At 39.0% G+C, this 14,905-nt stretch overlaps 1 protein-coding gene across 2 annotated transcripts in view; it reads left to right on the top strand.

Annotated features, from left to right (window-relative positions):
• The window catches only part of NRIP1 (nuclear receptor interacting protein 1), a 92,206-nt gene extending 84,164 nt beyond the window's left edge, over positions 1–8,042 (top strand). For both annotated transcript variants that reach the window (XM_068546915.1, XM_068546914.1), the window contains exon 4: positions 1,533–8,042. In XM_068546915.1, the coding sequence (XP_068403016.1) occupies positions 1,891–5,361 (3,471 nt within the window). In that variant the 5' untranslated portion in view covers positions 1,533–1,890 and the 3' untranslated portion in view covers positions 5,362–8,042. The remainder of the gene's footprint in view (positions 1–1,532) is intronic.
• Positions 8,043–14,905: the final 6,863 nt, after the last annotated feature.

Raw genomic sequence — 14,905 nt, 5'->3', positions numbered from 1 at the left:
CTCCAAAAGAGCCTAATTTTTAAATGTGTGTTGACATTTAGGTATTTGTAACTGACTGTACTCAGGTAGTGCTCAACACTTGGCAGCATTCTTAAGTAATATGTATGTAAAATCAAGTAAGCCAATTATATGTCGGTGATTCAAAAATAATGTGGTTGGTTGCCTTTCCACTGAAAGAAAATGAGTCCAGGTTAATACTAGCTTTAAATCAAACGATTTTAACCTTAAAAAGTTTTAAAAAAAACAGGTTTCTATGAAAAGCTCTTTTTCTTCTTGTTCATGTAATTGGTGCTGTTTATAGAATTTTCTTTTCAAAGAAATTAATGAAAAATAACCACTTTAACTTAGAATTTTCTGAGAACGATTATTCCTCTTTCCTTCAGATCTATTCTAAATTTGGTTCTTGCCCACTCTTCTACAGGATGATGTGATAGCTTAGTGTAAACACATAGTTACACTTTTATGTGTTACAGTACCCACATTTTCTAAACTAAAAATTGGTGCAAGTACCCTAATACATTTTTTTTAATAATGACTTTCATTTTTAAGTCTTTTAAAAAAAATTTTTCCATCACATGTAACATTTTATCTATCCTTATTGATAACAGTGTCACACACAAAGAAATAGCATGGGTAGGGAGGAGGAGTATTTTATTATATATTAGGAACATTCTAGAAACTTAGGGTTATAGATTCACCTGTAACCTGTATTCTGCATCTGCTAGGGATGGACCTCATTTAAAAAATTCTGCATGGAGCACATGTGTGGGGATTTTAAAACAGATACATACGTTAAGCCTTTGATAGACCTGCAGGAGCGTCTGAAGGATCACTCTTCTGTTCTTAATAAGTCATGGTAAGAACTAGGGGTGAATAAGCTTGTGATGATATGTAAACGTTTGTGAGTATGACCAAGACTATCACAAGTTGCACAGGCCTACAAAAGAATCTTATACTTGTTAGGGCTTCCAATTCTTTGAAAACGGAAATTCTCCAGATCACTTACGGGATGTCTGATGTTTGGGGGATGATATCAGAAGTGAATCCGTTGTGTCGGCCTCAACCTCACATCAAACTCGTTAGATGAGTCCATGTCACGTGGATCTCTTTTCCTTTTTCGATACTTCTCTTGTTCCTTCCTAAGCTCCTCATAATGTAAGGAAGCTCGTTCTAGCCCCTCACAGAGCTGTGGTGCTACAGAAAAGACTTAGCATTCACATCACTTTGCAGAAAGGTGTTTATGAAAATTCAGAAACATGGTGGACTTTTGAAGACAGTTATGTAACATTAAAGTATTTTCTCTTCTCTGATTGGATCATTTTAACAATATGGATTAATCCATAGGATTTCCAGTAGAGATTTCTAATTTAATAGGAATAACAATAACATAAATTACTAAAGAAGTGACTACAATGCATATATCTGTATATTGTATATATACTGACAAGTGCTGTATTTTTCTGCTTACAGGTATCACAGCATAATTCTAATGCTTCACCTCCTTAACTATTTTTTATTTATTTATTTTATAGAACACTGATGTTTGCATTTATTGTGGAACGAAAGGTGAAGAAGGAGAAGCAGTACATTCGCTAAGGATTCTGTCTGTTTGCTGCTGCAGACCTGTGTGTTGAGGAATTCTGCTGCTGCTTCTTGCTTGGGAGTTACCAACTCTGCAGTCAGGCGGCGTTGGGAGTCTGCCTGCCTTTTGTCTCGTCATTGCCAACCAGCAGACCAATCCTGGTCGGAACGGAACAGTACACCTCTGTCTAATTACTATGGAAGGTGAGAAACCGACATTCGCTAATTGAAGTTACATCTCACTCACCCACAGAACACCATTCTTCAAAGTGAATAGAAACCAAGCCTTTGTGAACACTTCTATTGAACATGACTCATGGAGAAGAGCTTGGCTCTGATGTGCACCAGGATTCTATTGTTTTAACTTACCTAGAAGGATTACTAATGCATCAGGCAGCAGAGGGATCAGGTACTGCCATCGACAGAAAGTCTGCTGGCTGTAATGAAGAAGATCAGAACTTTAACATTTCTGGTAATGCATTTCCCACCTGTCAAAGTAATGGTCCAGTTCTCAATACACATACATATCAGGGATCTGGCATGCTGCATCTCAAAAAAGCCAGACTCTTGCAGTCTTCTGAGGACTGGAATGCAGCGAAGCGGAAGAGGCTGTCTGATTCCATCGTAAATTTAAACGTAAAGAAGGAAGCTTTGCTGGCTGGCATGGCTGACAGTGTGCCTAAAGGCAAACAGGATAACACGGTACTGGCCTCTTTGCTTCAGTCGTTCAGCTCTAGGCTGCAGACTGTTGCTCTGTCACAACAGATTAGGCAGAGCCTCAAGGAGCAAGGATACGCCCTCAGTCATAACTCTCTAAAAGTGGAGAAAGATTTAAGGTGCTACGGTGTCGCATCAAGCCACTTAAAAACTTTGCTGAAGAAAAGTAAAGCTAAAGATCAGAAGCCTGACACCAGTCTCCCTGACGTAACTAAGAACCTCATCAGAGATAGGTTCGTAGAGTCACCTCATCATGTGGGACAGAGTGGCACAAAGGTCATGAGTGAGCCCTTGTCATGTGCTGCAAGATTACAGGCTGTCGCAAGCATGGTGGAAAAGAGGGCTAGTCCTGCCACTTCACCCAAACCAAGTGTCGCTTGTAGCCAATTAGCATTACTCCTTTCAAGCGAAGCCCATTTACAGCAGTATTCTCGAGAACACGCTTTAAAAACACAAAATGCAAATCAGGCGGCAAGTGAAAGACTTGCTGCTATGGCCAGATTACAAGAAAATGGCCAGAAGGATGTGGGCAGTTTCCAATTCTCAAAAGGAATGTCGAGCCATCTTAATGGTCAGGCAAGAGCATCATCAAACAAACTAACGGCCAGCAAAAGTACAACATTTCAAAATCCGATGGGTATTGTTCCTTCTCCCCCCAAAAATGCAGGCTATAAGAACTCACTGGAAAGAAGCAATGCAAAACAAGCTGCTAATAACAGTTTGCTTTTACATCTTCTTAAAAGCCAGACCACACCTAAGCCAATGAACGGACACAATCAGAGTGAGAAAGGAAGCCTTTTTGAGGCGGGCAGTACACCTACAACGATTGATGAATACTCAGATAACAATCCTAGTTTTACAGATGATAGCAGTGGTGATGAAAGTTCCTATTCCAACTGTGTTCCCATAGACTTGTCTTGCAAACACCGAATCGAAAAACCAGAACCTGACCGGCCTGTTTCTCTGGATAACTTAACTCAGTCCTTGCTAAACACTTGGGATCCAAAAGTCCCCGAAGTAGATATCAAAGAAGATCAAGATACCTCAAAGAATTCTAAGCTAAATGCGCACCAGAAAGTAACCCTTCTTCAGTTGCTACTTGGCCATAAGAATGAAGAAAATGTAGAAAGAAACAGCAGCCCTCAGGAACCACACAGTGATGGGACAAAGTTCAGCACACATAATTACACGCGGACTTCTGTCATAGAAAGCCCTAGTACCAGCAGGACTCCTCCGGTGAGCACTCCACCGTTACTTGCATCCACCAGAGCCGAGTCTCCCATCAACCTTTCCCAGCACTCTCTGGTCATCAAATGGAATTCCCCACCGTATGCCTGTGGCCCTCAGTCCGAAAAGCCAGCGAATACCGCATCGAACCACTTGATGGACCTTACAAAAAGCAAAGAATCGCAAGGGGAGAAACCAGTCCAAACTGAAGGCACGCAAAACTCTGCCACTTTCAGTGCCAGTAAACTGTTACAAAATTTAGCGCAATGTGGAATGCAGTCTTCCGTGTCGGGGGAAGAGCAGAGACCCAGTAAACAGCTGCTGAGTGTAAGCACAGAGAAACCTACAGGTATGACGGATAGACTAAATAGCCCTCTGCTCTCAAATAAAACCAATGCAGTTGAAGAAAATAAAGCATTCGGCAGTCACGCAACAGGTCCTGAACCAGGACTCTCTGGTTCTGAAATAGAAAATCTGCTTGAAAGGCGCACCGTCCTCCAGTTGCTGCTGGGAAACCCCAACAAAGGGAAGCCCGAAAAGAGAGAGAAGATGCCCTTAAGAGATGAAAGTACTCAGGAACATACAGATAGAGCTTTAGGTGAACAAATACTGATGGTGAAAATAAAATCTGAGCCTTGCGATGACTTGCATACGCATACCACAAATGTGCCCTTGAGCCACGACGCTCAGGGCGCCCCCTTCTTAGGCGTGGCTCCTGCCTTGCCGGGAAGCACAGCTGTCTTACCAGCATCCGAGGACTTCAAATCGGAGCCCGTCTCACCTCAGGATTTTTCTTTCTCTAAGAACGGTCTGCTAAGTCGACTGCTGAGACAAAACCAAGAGAGTCACCTGGCTGATGACCTGGACAGCAGTCACAGAAATAGTGAACTGACACTTCTAGAGTCAAAGAATCTTTGCATGGTCCCTAAGAAAAGGAAGCTTCATACTGAGCCGTTAGAAAATCCATTTAAAAAGATGAAAAATAACATAGTCGATGCTGCAAACAGCCACAGTGCCCCGAAGGTGCTGTATGGGTCCTTGCTTAACCAGCAGGAGCTGAAGCTTAGCAGAAACGATCTTGAGTTTAAATATCCTGCCAGTCATGGTTCAGCCAGTGAAAGTGAGCACAGGAATTGGGCCAGAGAGAGCAAAAGCTTCAACGTTCTGAAACAGCTGCTTCTCTCGGAAAACTGTGTGAGAGATTTGTCTCAGCACAGGAGTAACTCTCTCGTCGACAGCAAAAAAAAAGGACACAGAAACAGTGTGACCAATAGCAAGCCTGAATTCAGCGTTTCTTCTTTAAACGGACTGATGTACAGTGCTGCTCAGCCCAGCAGCTGCATGGGCCACAGGACATTTCCATACCCAGGTGTAGGAAAGCCTCCTGTGAGCCCCCCTTTCCCTGAGCACTTGGGCTGCGCAGGGTCTAGACCAGAACCTGGGCTTGCGAATGGGTGTTCCGTGCCCAGCGAGAAGGGACCCATCAAGTGGGTTATCACAGATGTGGATAAGAGTGAGTATGAGAAAGACTCTCCGAGACTGACCAAAACTAACCCAATACTGTATTACATGCTCCAGAAAGGAGGCAATTCTGTTACCAGTCGAGAAACACAGGACAAGGACATTTGGAGGGAGCCTTCATCTGCTGAAAGTATCTCACAGGTTACAATCAAAGAAGAGCTACTTCCTGCTGCAGAAACTAAAGCTTCTTTCTTTAACTTAAGAAGCACTTACAATAGCCATATGGGAAATAACGCCTCTCGCCCACACAGTGCAAATGGAGAAGTTTATGGACTTCTGGGAAACATGCTAACAATAAAAAAGGAATCAGAGTAAAATGTACCTGCCATCCATCTTTGGATCTTTTTGAAACTAACTAGTATGAACTTGAGATCTGTATAAATAAGCGCATGATTTGAGAAAAGCATGGTATAAATTGAAACTTTTTCATTTTGAAAAGAATTGGTTACTGTGATGTTTAAATATGCATACTACTTCTTGCTTTACATTAGATGTCATGAGGAAGCTGCTGAACTAGCAATTGGTTGTTTAACACCTTCTTATGCATCAGACAACAACTGTGAGTAGCCCATGAATGATATTCTTTTTTAATCATAAATAATAGGCGTAAATTAAAATGTGAATCTCCACCCACAGTGGATTAATGCATTGCTGCCTTTATTAGGGTACTTTATTTTGCTTTTCAGAAGTCAGCCTACATAACACGTTTTTTTAAAGTCCAAATTGTTAAATAATAACTCCTTAAAGGATAATTACTGAATCAAAAAACCTAATACTGATTCATTTTTTCAGTTCAAAAACAAATTAGAAAAAAATATGCTTACATTTTTCACTTTTGCTAAAAAAAAAAAAAAGAAAAACACATTTATTTTTAATTCTTGGAAGGGGTTTTGTGGTTCCTCAATGTGTCTGCCCCACCCCAATCCTTTTCAATATACTATATTTCTTTCAACCTTGTACTACTTAGTAAACATTGATTACAATTGATGGAAGTTTGATAGATCTTTAAAAAAAGGCAGATTTCCATTTTTGTATTTTAACTACTTTACTAAATTAATATTCCTCCTTTTACAGAATTAGGAAAGTTAACTTGTATCTTCAGGTGGTTTCCTGAATAGTTGAAATAAGAAGTTGTTTTTAACAAGCAAAATGGCTTTTCTTTGGACAGTTTTCACCATCTCTTGTAAAAGCTACTTCTCACCGTTTCTGTGGTACCTGTGAGTCTTATGACCAGGGTTTCTTAAGGTTGGACTCGGACCACCTGCATTAGAATCATCTGGAGCACTTGTTTTAAAATGCACATTCCTAGGCAGCATCTCAGATCTACAGAACAAGAATCTCTGCTAAGTGGACCTGGGAATCTTCCTTCTGCATCTTAATATACTCCCTAGGTGTTTTCTTCTGCACACTGAAATCTGAATTTTGAAAATTGAAACCATCGCCTATGACTTTTCTCAACACAGGATTGCGAACAAACTATTTGATGCCTATCTTTTCCCCAGTACAGTCACACATCAACTCAAAATTTGCAATATTGTACTTCATATATTACTGTTATGTCTTTGGAAATCGGGTTCAGAATACTTTTTATGACAAAAAAAAAATCGGGTGGAGGGGACAACTTTCATATTTGGCTCAACATCTCAGGAAAATCTGTGATTATTTGTGTGTTCTAATGAGTAACATCTACTTAATTAGCCTTAGGGATGGAATAACAGGGCCACTTACCAAACTCAGGTGATTCCAGGATGGTTTGGCAACTCCTCCTGAATACATCCTTAACTTCTATTGAAACCATCGTCCTATGAACAGTGCTGACAAAGATGAAAACATTTATTTCAAACCCAAGAAAGGCACTGAGCTCAGATTGACTAAACAAAAAAGTACAAAGGGCACATATACATGACAGATTTGTACACAGTCACTCCATCGGATCTGTTATTTTAAAATAGTGATTAAAAGTAAACATTGATGTTTTCTTGGAAGAACTTAATGTATTATTGAGCCGCATGGGGTTTCTATCTTGAAACAAGTCCATGCTTTTCAGTTCAGTTTTTACAATCCACAGTTCTTTCAGCAGATATTTTTGGTTTTAATTGTGAACTGAGTCATAGCAACTGACCTATCAAAAATTGTTATATAATCGACTATTAATTAGAAGGAAATCTATTTGAAATTGTTCTACTTGAGGTTGTTTCTAAGATTTTTATATTAAAAATGGGCGTTATTTCCTAATATGATCTAAAACCCTAAATGATTATTTTTTTTTCTCAAAATAATTTGTAAATAGTTACTGGATATATTATAAAATAATAGGAGTGAATATTATGCTACATCATGAAAATTCCACTGGCCAGTGAAGATATTCAGCTCCATCCCATCTTTATTCTGTGACAATCTTATTGTCTACACTGTATAAATAAGCTTTTAAACAAGTCATTTTTTTCTGCCATTGTGAAAGGTCTGGAGCCTTAGAAGTATGCTAGAAGAAAATACTGATACTCCCCCTTGGTTAGGGGAAAATGGGCTTTTACAAGGGGGTGAAATTTAGGTCAGGAAAAAGAACATCAAGGGCCAGCGTTGCTTTCTTTTTGTTTCTTTGGTTGGTCAGTTGTTTTTTTTGTTGTTATTACTGTTGTCAACAGTCAAAGAAACGAAGGTATGTCATATATAAATAAACGTGACCACCAAGAAAGCTGTTCTGATTTACTAGAGTGTCCCCAATTTGAGTTTAGTATGATTTTAAAGAAAAGCGGTGAGAAAGGGCCTACATCCATAAATGCACTTCATTTATGCATATGTAGATGCAAGGATGCACATATACACATTTTCAAGGACTATTTTAGATATCTAGACAATTTCTTCCTAATAAAGTCATTTGTGAAAGGGTACTACAGCTCTCATTGACATCAGTAAGGTAGCATTACCTGTTTATTCTCTGCTGCATCTTACAGAAGAGTAAACTGGTGAGAGTATATATTTTATATATATATATATATATATATATATATATATATATATATATATATATAATATGTATATATATATATATTGACTTGTTACATGAAGATGTTAAAATTGGTTTTTAAAGGTGATGTAAATAGTGATTTCCTTAATGAAAAATACATATTTTGTATTGTTCTAATACAACAGAAAAGCCTTTTAATCTCTTTGGTTTCTGTATATTCCATGTATAAGTGTAAATATAATCGGACAGGTTTAAAAATTGTGCATGTGTGTATACAGTTGCAAGTCTGGACAAATGTATAGAGTAAGCCTTTTATTTAAGTTGTGATTACCTGCTGCATGAAAAGTGCATGGGGGACCCTGTGCATCTGTGCATTTGGCAAAATGTCTTAAGCAGTCGGATCAGATATTCATCCCAACATAACAGTATTCCATTTCTGGACATGACTTCCGTGGTTTAAGCTTTGTGAAAGAATGTGCTTTGAATCCAAGGGTCTTAAAACTTTTTAAATCAAGTCAACCACTTTTCAACATAAAGAACTCACACAACTACTTTCATGAATTTTTTAATCCCATTGGAAACATAATAATATACCAGGAGTATTCCAGTGTACTGGAATACAGGCACATTACCATTCACGGTATGAATTCTGGGGTTTACACAACCAATTTTGATGCGATATGCTCAGTAATATAATTTGTCATTTTTATTAGAAATTTAATTTCTTCATGTGATGTCATGAAACTGTACATACTGCAGTGTGAATTTTTTGTTTTGTTTTTTAATCTTTTAGTGTTTACTTCCTGCAGTGAATTTGAATAAATGAGGAAAAAAATGCATTGTCTCTGGTTTGAAATGATTGTTATTTTCTGGGCTGTCTCTGATTTTCAGGTTTTCCATAAACATAAAAGTCTCTGGTCATGAAAATAACAAGTCTTCAAGAATGCTTTGCCCTTCTCAGAAAAATAAAGGGGAAAAAAAAGAAGGTGGCCGGCAAGTTAGTATATCTAGGGACAGGGCAACTGAAGCATAGCTCAGAAAGACAATCAGCCTATATAGCCTGTTCTACCCAGCCTTGATTCTGTTGCTTGGTGTGCAGCTGGGATGGTCATGGATTTTTGAAGTGGGAAAAAGTTTGTACAGTGTTCAAAAATAAAGTTGATTTGATATAAACTTGTTTTAAGATAGGATTTTATTAGGTTTTTATCCAAGTTTCAACGGGTGTTAAATTTATTTTTTTAAAAAGTCTCCAAACGTTTTGCAAAAATGAATGTGTGCGCTTGCACACATGTGTATGTATACTATATGTGTATAGGTAATAAGTAGTTGAGAATGATAAGCAATGTCCATATGTAATAGGTAATAGAGACCAATTTATTTAGAAAAAGGAAGAAGAACTATACTTGTGAACTGACGGCCTGGGGTGGGGTGGGGGGGCGGGGAAGGGCATTATTTTTACAAATATATTAATAATAATCTAAGAGGAAGGCCTTTTCCCAAAGATCAGTTTCTATTTTCTGACACTAAAATAGGCCTATTAAAATTTCAAATTAAAATCTGAAAATTTTGCAGCTTCTCCCTAACAAGTTTATAAACACTGTCTAAAAAAACACCCAGGTAATTACAGAAATACACACAGCTGTTCTACATGACTAAAATGTTGAAAAGTTACGCTCTGCTGTCTGTACAGGCACTGTCATCGGAACCGGAGATGCACAGCCATGTTTTGTTTCGTTTATTGGTTTATACGGTAAAAAGGCGTAACAAGCTCATCATGTAATAAAATGAGGGATTTTTAAGAAGAAAACCACCCCAGTTAGTAACTCTTCTTGACTATAAGTTAGTGCCAATGACTTTAATATGGAAAGTCTTTCATAATCTAATCAGATTATGATCACCCACTCTGTGCCAAGTTCTATTTCAAGCTTGTTAATGTGGAAATCTCCTTTACAAAGAAATAATTTTGAACAAGTTTTCTCCTACCACTATTATCACTAAACTGTGACCTATTTGGTAACAGAAAATAGATTTTAAATGTTAAGCATGGCATTTTTCATTTATTCCATCAAACTTAAGAAGTATCTGACGCTAGCACCTTGTAAGGGTTGGTGGAGGAATCTATCGGCACCATTTAGCGTTAATTTACTGCTACATTTCTCTAAATGGTTGGCACGATAATACTTACAACATTTTAAAGATGCCGTCTTAGGTAAGTTAAAGACCCTTGCTCTAAAAAACCAGAGTTAATGTAAACTTTAGTTGGTAGCAGAATAACTGGAAATAAAATTCAAATCCCATAAACTTCAGTCCTGGCGAAGTGCTGCTGCACTTATGATGCCCTTGTTTGAGTGTCTAAAGGTAAATACATAAACCCTTCCGGCAATAGCCAAATTTTAAAATATCAATAGTATACTTCTGTAGTCAGAAGAGGATTTTTCAGCCATTCCAAACAGTCCTTTTACAGCCTTTGTACTGACAAAGACCTAGACAGCCTTCTACCGTCCAGCCTTTGCTTTTACCAAACTTCATTGGGTAGGTGCTCTGAGCTTTAAGAAACGTTTACAATCCTTTGGGACTGTTCATTTTGCTCTTTTTTGCTGATAAGCATTCACCTCCGAGCACATCTGGAAAAGGAAATGGCCTAACGTTGTATGGGTTTCATAGCCCGTAGTTTTTGAAAGCTGCACCAGCGGGGCCCCAGAGTAGAGCTTCGGTGTTGGTTAAGTTTTCTGAGATTGTATTTCCCCTTAGCTAATTGATTTGAAATGGTAATTTAAGGATAGAACAGTGAGATGACTTCACTCTAATTAGAAAACTATAGATTTCTCCCAGGTTGCCCCTAGCGGCCATTGTAGCTAATCGTTCCATGAGCTGCAAATCCTTATAAGACTCGCAGCACCCAGTTGGATGTGCTAGCTGGCCTTGCTGCATCTGGTAGAGTGCCCTTTGACTTCTGGCCCTGCCTGCATTTTCACATTTTCAACTCATTCTCCCACCATCTAACACCTTTCTGCCCATCACCACCAATCATTCTAAGTGTTCAAAACCTTCCCAGTAGGAATTGAGTTTCCTGAGCACATCTGCCTTCCTGGCATCAAGAAGATGCCTTCTTGGCCATCACCTTCAACCGTGTGACATTCTCTGCCTAAAATACCTCCTTCCTTTGCCCTCACCTCCCCATCCGCAGCCTTGTAAATTTGTATTTACCTTCAAAACCTAACAAATACTGCCCCTTCAAAGAACCCTCTGTAGTTCCTCCAGGCAGTGTGTCCCTCAGCCCTCTGCAGTCCCATAATGCTTTTTGTAGACCTCTCTCAATTTCACTCATTAGAGTGGTTAACAACATCCTTTGTATTCCTTCTAAAGGCAAGAAGTGTGAAGTGTGTCCAAATCCTGATACATAACAGTTACTCAGTAAATGCGTGACCAGTCAAAGAACGAAAGAAGGTTGATTTCTCCCCACACAAAAACTGAAAGGCTGCCTCCCCTTCCCTGGGCTGGGAAACAAAGTAATTTACAAGGTAGGGATACATCCCTTTCCCTGAAGCAATGCCCAGTCTCCCAGGCTACCTCTAGCCCTAGGGCTCATGATCTCGGTAGGCCAAGCCAGGCATTCTTTCTTCTGTCCTCTCTGATCTGCAGAGATGCTATCAGCTGAGAGATTCCTAACAAGAGGGGCTGGTTCTTGAGAATGGGAAGGGAACTTTGGGGGTTTTGCCAGTGTAGGTCTAATTACCTGTTGTACCATATCTTCTTACAAACAGCAGTGAGCATCTTAGAATTTTTGCCTTTAGCAGGGAAGCTACCAACCCTTCCAAACATCACACTGAGATAGGCCTGAGGCAAGAATCCATGGCCTCTCCTGCCAATCATGAATAAGTTCATGATGCAGAGGGCTACACTCTTCCTGAACTATCCAGAATCAAACCCAAGCAGAACATGCTCTCTTGGTGGGTGTGGTACAACTAACTCCTTGATGATAAGACCCTCACCAGGGTAGGACCTGGATTTAGCATTAGGCTATTTCAGATCCTCAGGCAAATCTGAGTCCCTCCAGGTGTGGAAATGCAAGAGACCAGAGCCACAGATGAACTAGTCCACCAGCACACGTATCCACATTCATCAGAGGGCTTTGACAGTGGCAACTTACCTCGAAAGCCACATCAACAGGTTCTAAGAGTATCAGAAAAGTAATACACATGTTCAGTGATTCAGCAGGTCCTTAATAAAGGTGTGCTAAATCACTGTGACAGCAGAAGCTCATCTCTTTCATATGTGTGGAGGTGCACTGAGAGATGTTAATTTCCTTTTATTCTGATAACATAAAATTAATCTAATAAACTTTTTTTTTAAACTGTTGCATTTTATTTGTCCTGAGAAACCACATTTCGTGTTCCCAACCCCCAAGAGAAAGAATAAAGTCTTAAGATGAAATCGCTCTTATCATATGTCCAAATGGCAGTGGAAAATCCAAATGCAGAGCATACTCAGGAGGAGGAGATTGGCTTTCAGTGGAGATGAAATAGCCCCCTTTCCCTACCCAAGGACTGATGACTCATGATTTCTACCTGATATAAGGCCATGGAGAAGAAACATGGAAACCTCTGTCTCAAATAAAGGGGACATTTTTAAGTGGATGTTTTATGTAATTAGAGAGACAGTGGAAAGAGCTAGACATATTTAGAGGACAGAGGAGTTTGAAGCACAGTGTCCCTAGTTTTCTAAGGAAGAGGGGACCCTCCCTAAGCTGTTCTGTTCCTATGAGCTCCTTTCTAGCTTAAGCGAATCAAGAAGACTTTCTAATCTTAACCATATTAATAGAAAATAATCATACTCATACTCTCATCAAAGGTGAGGAGTTTCTTGTGAGTCTGGATATTTAAAATCAGGTGGGGTTTTTTTGTGTTGTTTTTATTTGTTTTTGGTTTTATTTTTTTCCCCCAGCATCTCTTCATACGTGGGTAAGGTTGTAGACTTGCAGAACTGGGATATGAGACCAGGGAATAGAGTGATAAGAAGCTTATGAACTTAACATTTCCGCTAAAACCAAACCAGACAGCAACCTAACAACCATCAAAGCATCATGCTTATTTACCCAACTGGCCTTAATGAGCAAAAAACAGTATTAAGGGTGAGGTGATCATGCTAAAGCTGTATTCCAGGACTCGCTTTTGCTCCAAATTGTTAACTGATAGTAATGCAAGAAAGGTTCCCAGAAGCCAAAGTGCAACTCTTAAAGTCAATAGTCAAAGTGCAACTTTTTAAAATAACAGTGACATTGATGCCACTAGATTAATGGGACCATACAGTACTTAGAGGCTGTTTCTGATCATCACCAAGTGAAGTCTTACTGAAGCAGGAATACAGGCCAGAGCACAAACACATCATCCAACTTACCAGATTGCTTGCTTGCTTCCTTATTTCCTTCCTTCTTTTATTCCTTCCTCCCTTCCTTCCTTTTTCTCTTTCCTCTCTTTCTCTCGTTCTCTCTTTTTCTTTTCTTTTTCTTTTTAATGGAATAGATTTAAGGAGATGTAATTGATATGCTGTACAATTTACCCATTTAAAGTATACAATTCAATGATTTTTAGTATATTCATGGAGTCACTAGATAACTAATATCGTTTCTGTCTATAGAGTTACATGTTCTGGACGTTTCATATAAGTGATATCATACAATATGTGACCTTTTGTGAATGGCTTTATTCACCTTAGCTTAGTGTTTTCAAGGTTCATCCATGTTATAGCATGTATCAGTACTTTCCTCTTTTATTGCTGAATAATTTCCCATTGTATGTATATGTCATTTTATCAGTTGATGGACATTTGGGTTGTTTTCTTTTTTAGCTATTATGAATATTTGTGCTGTGAACTTCGTTGTTGTAGTCACTCATCAAAAACAGGATGGACAACCAATCAACATGTGGTTTGGATATTGCCACACATGAAGTATGAGGGTATGAAGTCAATTGACTGTAAATGTAGGGGTTCATTTCTGGACTCTCAGTCCTCTTCCATTGATTTATGGGATTATCCTATGCCAATACCACACCATCTTGATCACTAGAGTTTTGTAGCCATTTTTGAAATCAGGGAGTGTGAGTCTTCTAAATTTGTTTTTCTTTTTCAAGATTATTCTGGCTGTTGTTGGTTTCTTAAATTTACATATGACTTTTAGGATAAAACTGTCAATTTCTGCAAAAATGGTAGCTGAGATTTTGATAGGGATTGTGTTGAATTTGTGCAGATCATTTGCGGGGTATTGCCATTTTAACAAAATTAAATCTTCCAATCTGTGACCATAGAGTGTCTTCCCACATATTTAGGTCTTCTTTGATGTTTTCCAACGGAGTCACCCTGGGATGACGCTGGTTTTAGCAGGGTCCTGTTTAGTTGGCTCTTTCCCTGATCTCTCTGCTGTCTGCCTCTTTAGGTATCACACCCAGCTGTTAGGCTCCAGTAATTGTCCTCTCATTACTCTCTCTCTCTCTCTCTGTATGTATGTGTGTGTGTATATATATATATATATATATATATTTTTTTTTTTTTTTTTTTTTTTTTGACAATGCCCTGGCCATAAATATCTCCACTGTCTGACCCAATTACATTTGGGCCCTTTTGCAAGTGTGGTTTTTGAGGCAGGTCTTTGAGATTTGTTCTGTTCGCAGAGGGCTCTTCTTAGCTGTCTCCTTTCCTGATTCCCTCTGGTAAACTAGCTGACCTGTGGCTTAGCTTACTGTTCTCAGAGCTAACAGCCTCCTCTCAATTGCTTACCACCAAGATCTTTGTTGTTTTCAAGAATATTTTAGGCTTGAAGTTTCTCACACTCTGTTCTAAAAGAAGGGAGAGCTTCAGAGCTCTCCGTTTTTATGGCTTGTCTCAACCCCTGGT

Source organism: Eschrichtius robustus, chromosome 6, assembly GCF_028021215.1.
Source record: "Eschrichtius robustus isolate mEscRob2 chromosome 6, mEscRob2.pri, whole genome shotgun sequence".
Classification (NCBI taxonomy): Eukaryota; Metazoa; Chordata; class Mammalia; order Artiodactyla; family Eschrichtiidae; genus Eschrichtius; species Eschrichtius robustus.
This window is presented reverse-complemented; position numbering and strand designations above follow the sequence as displayed.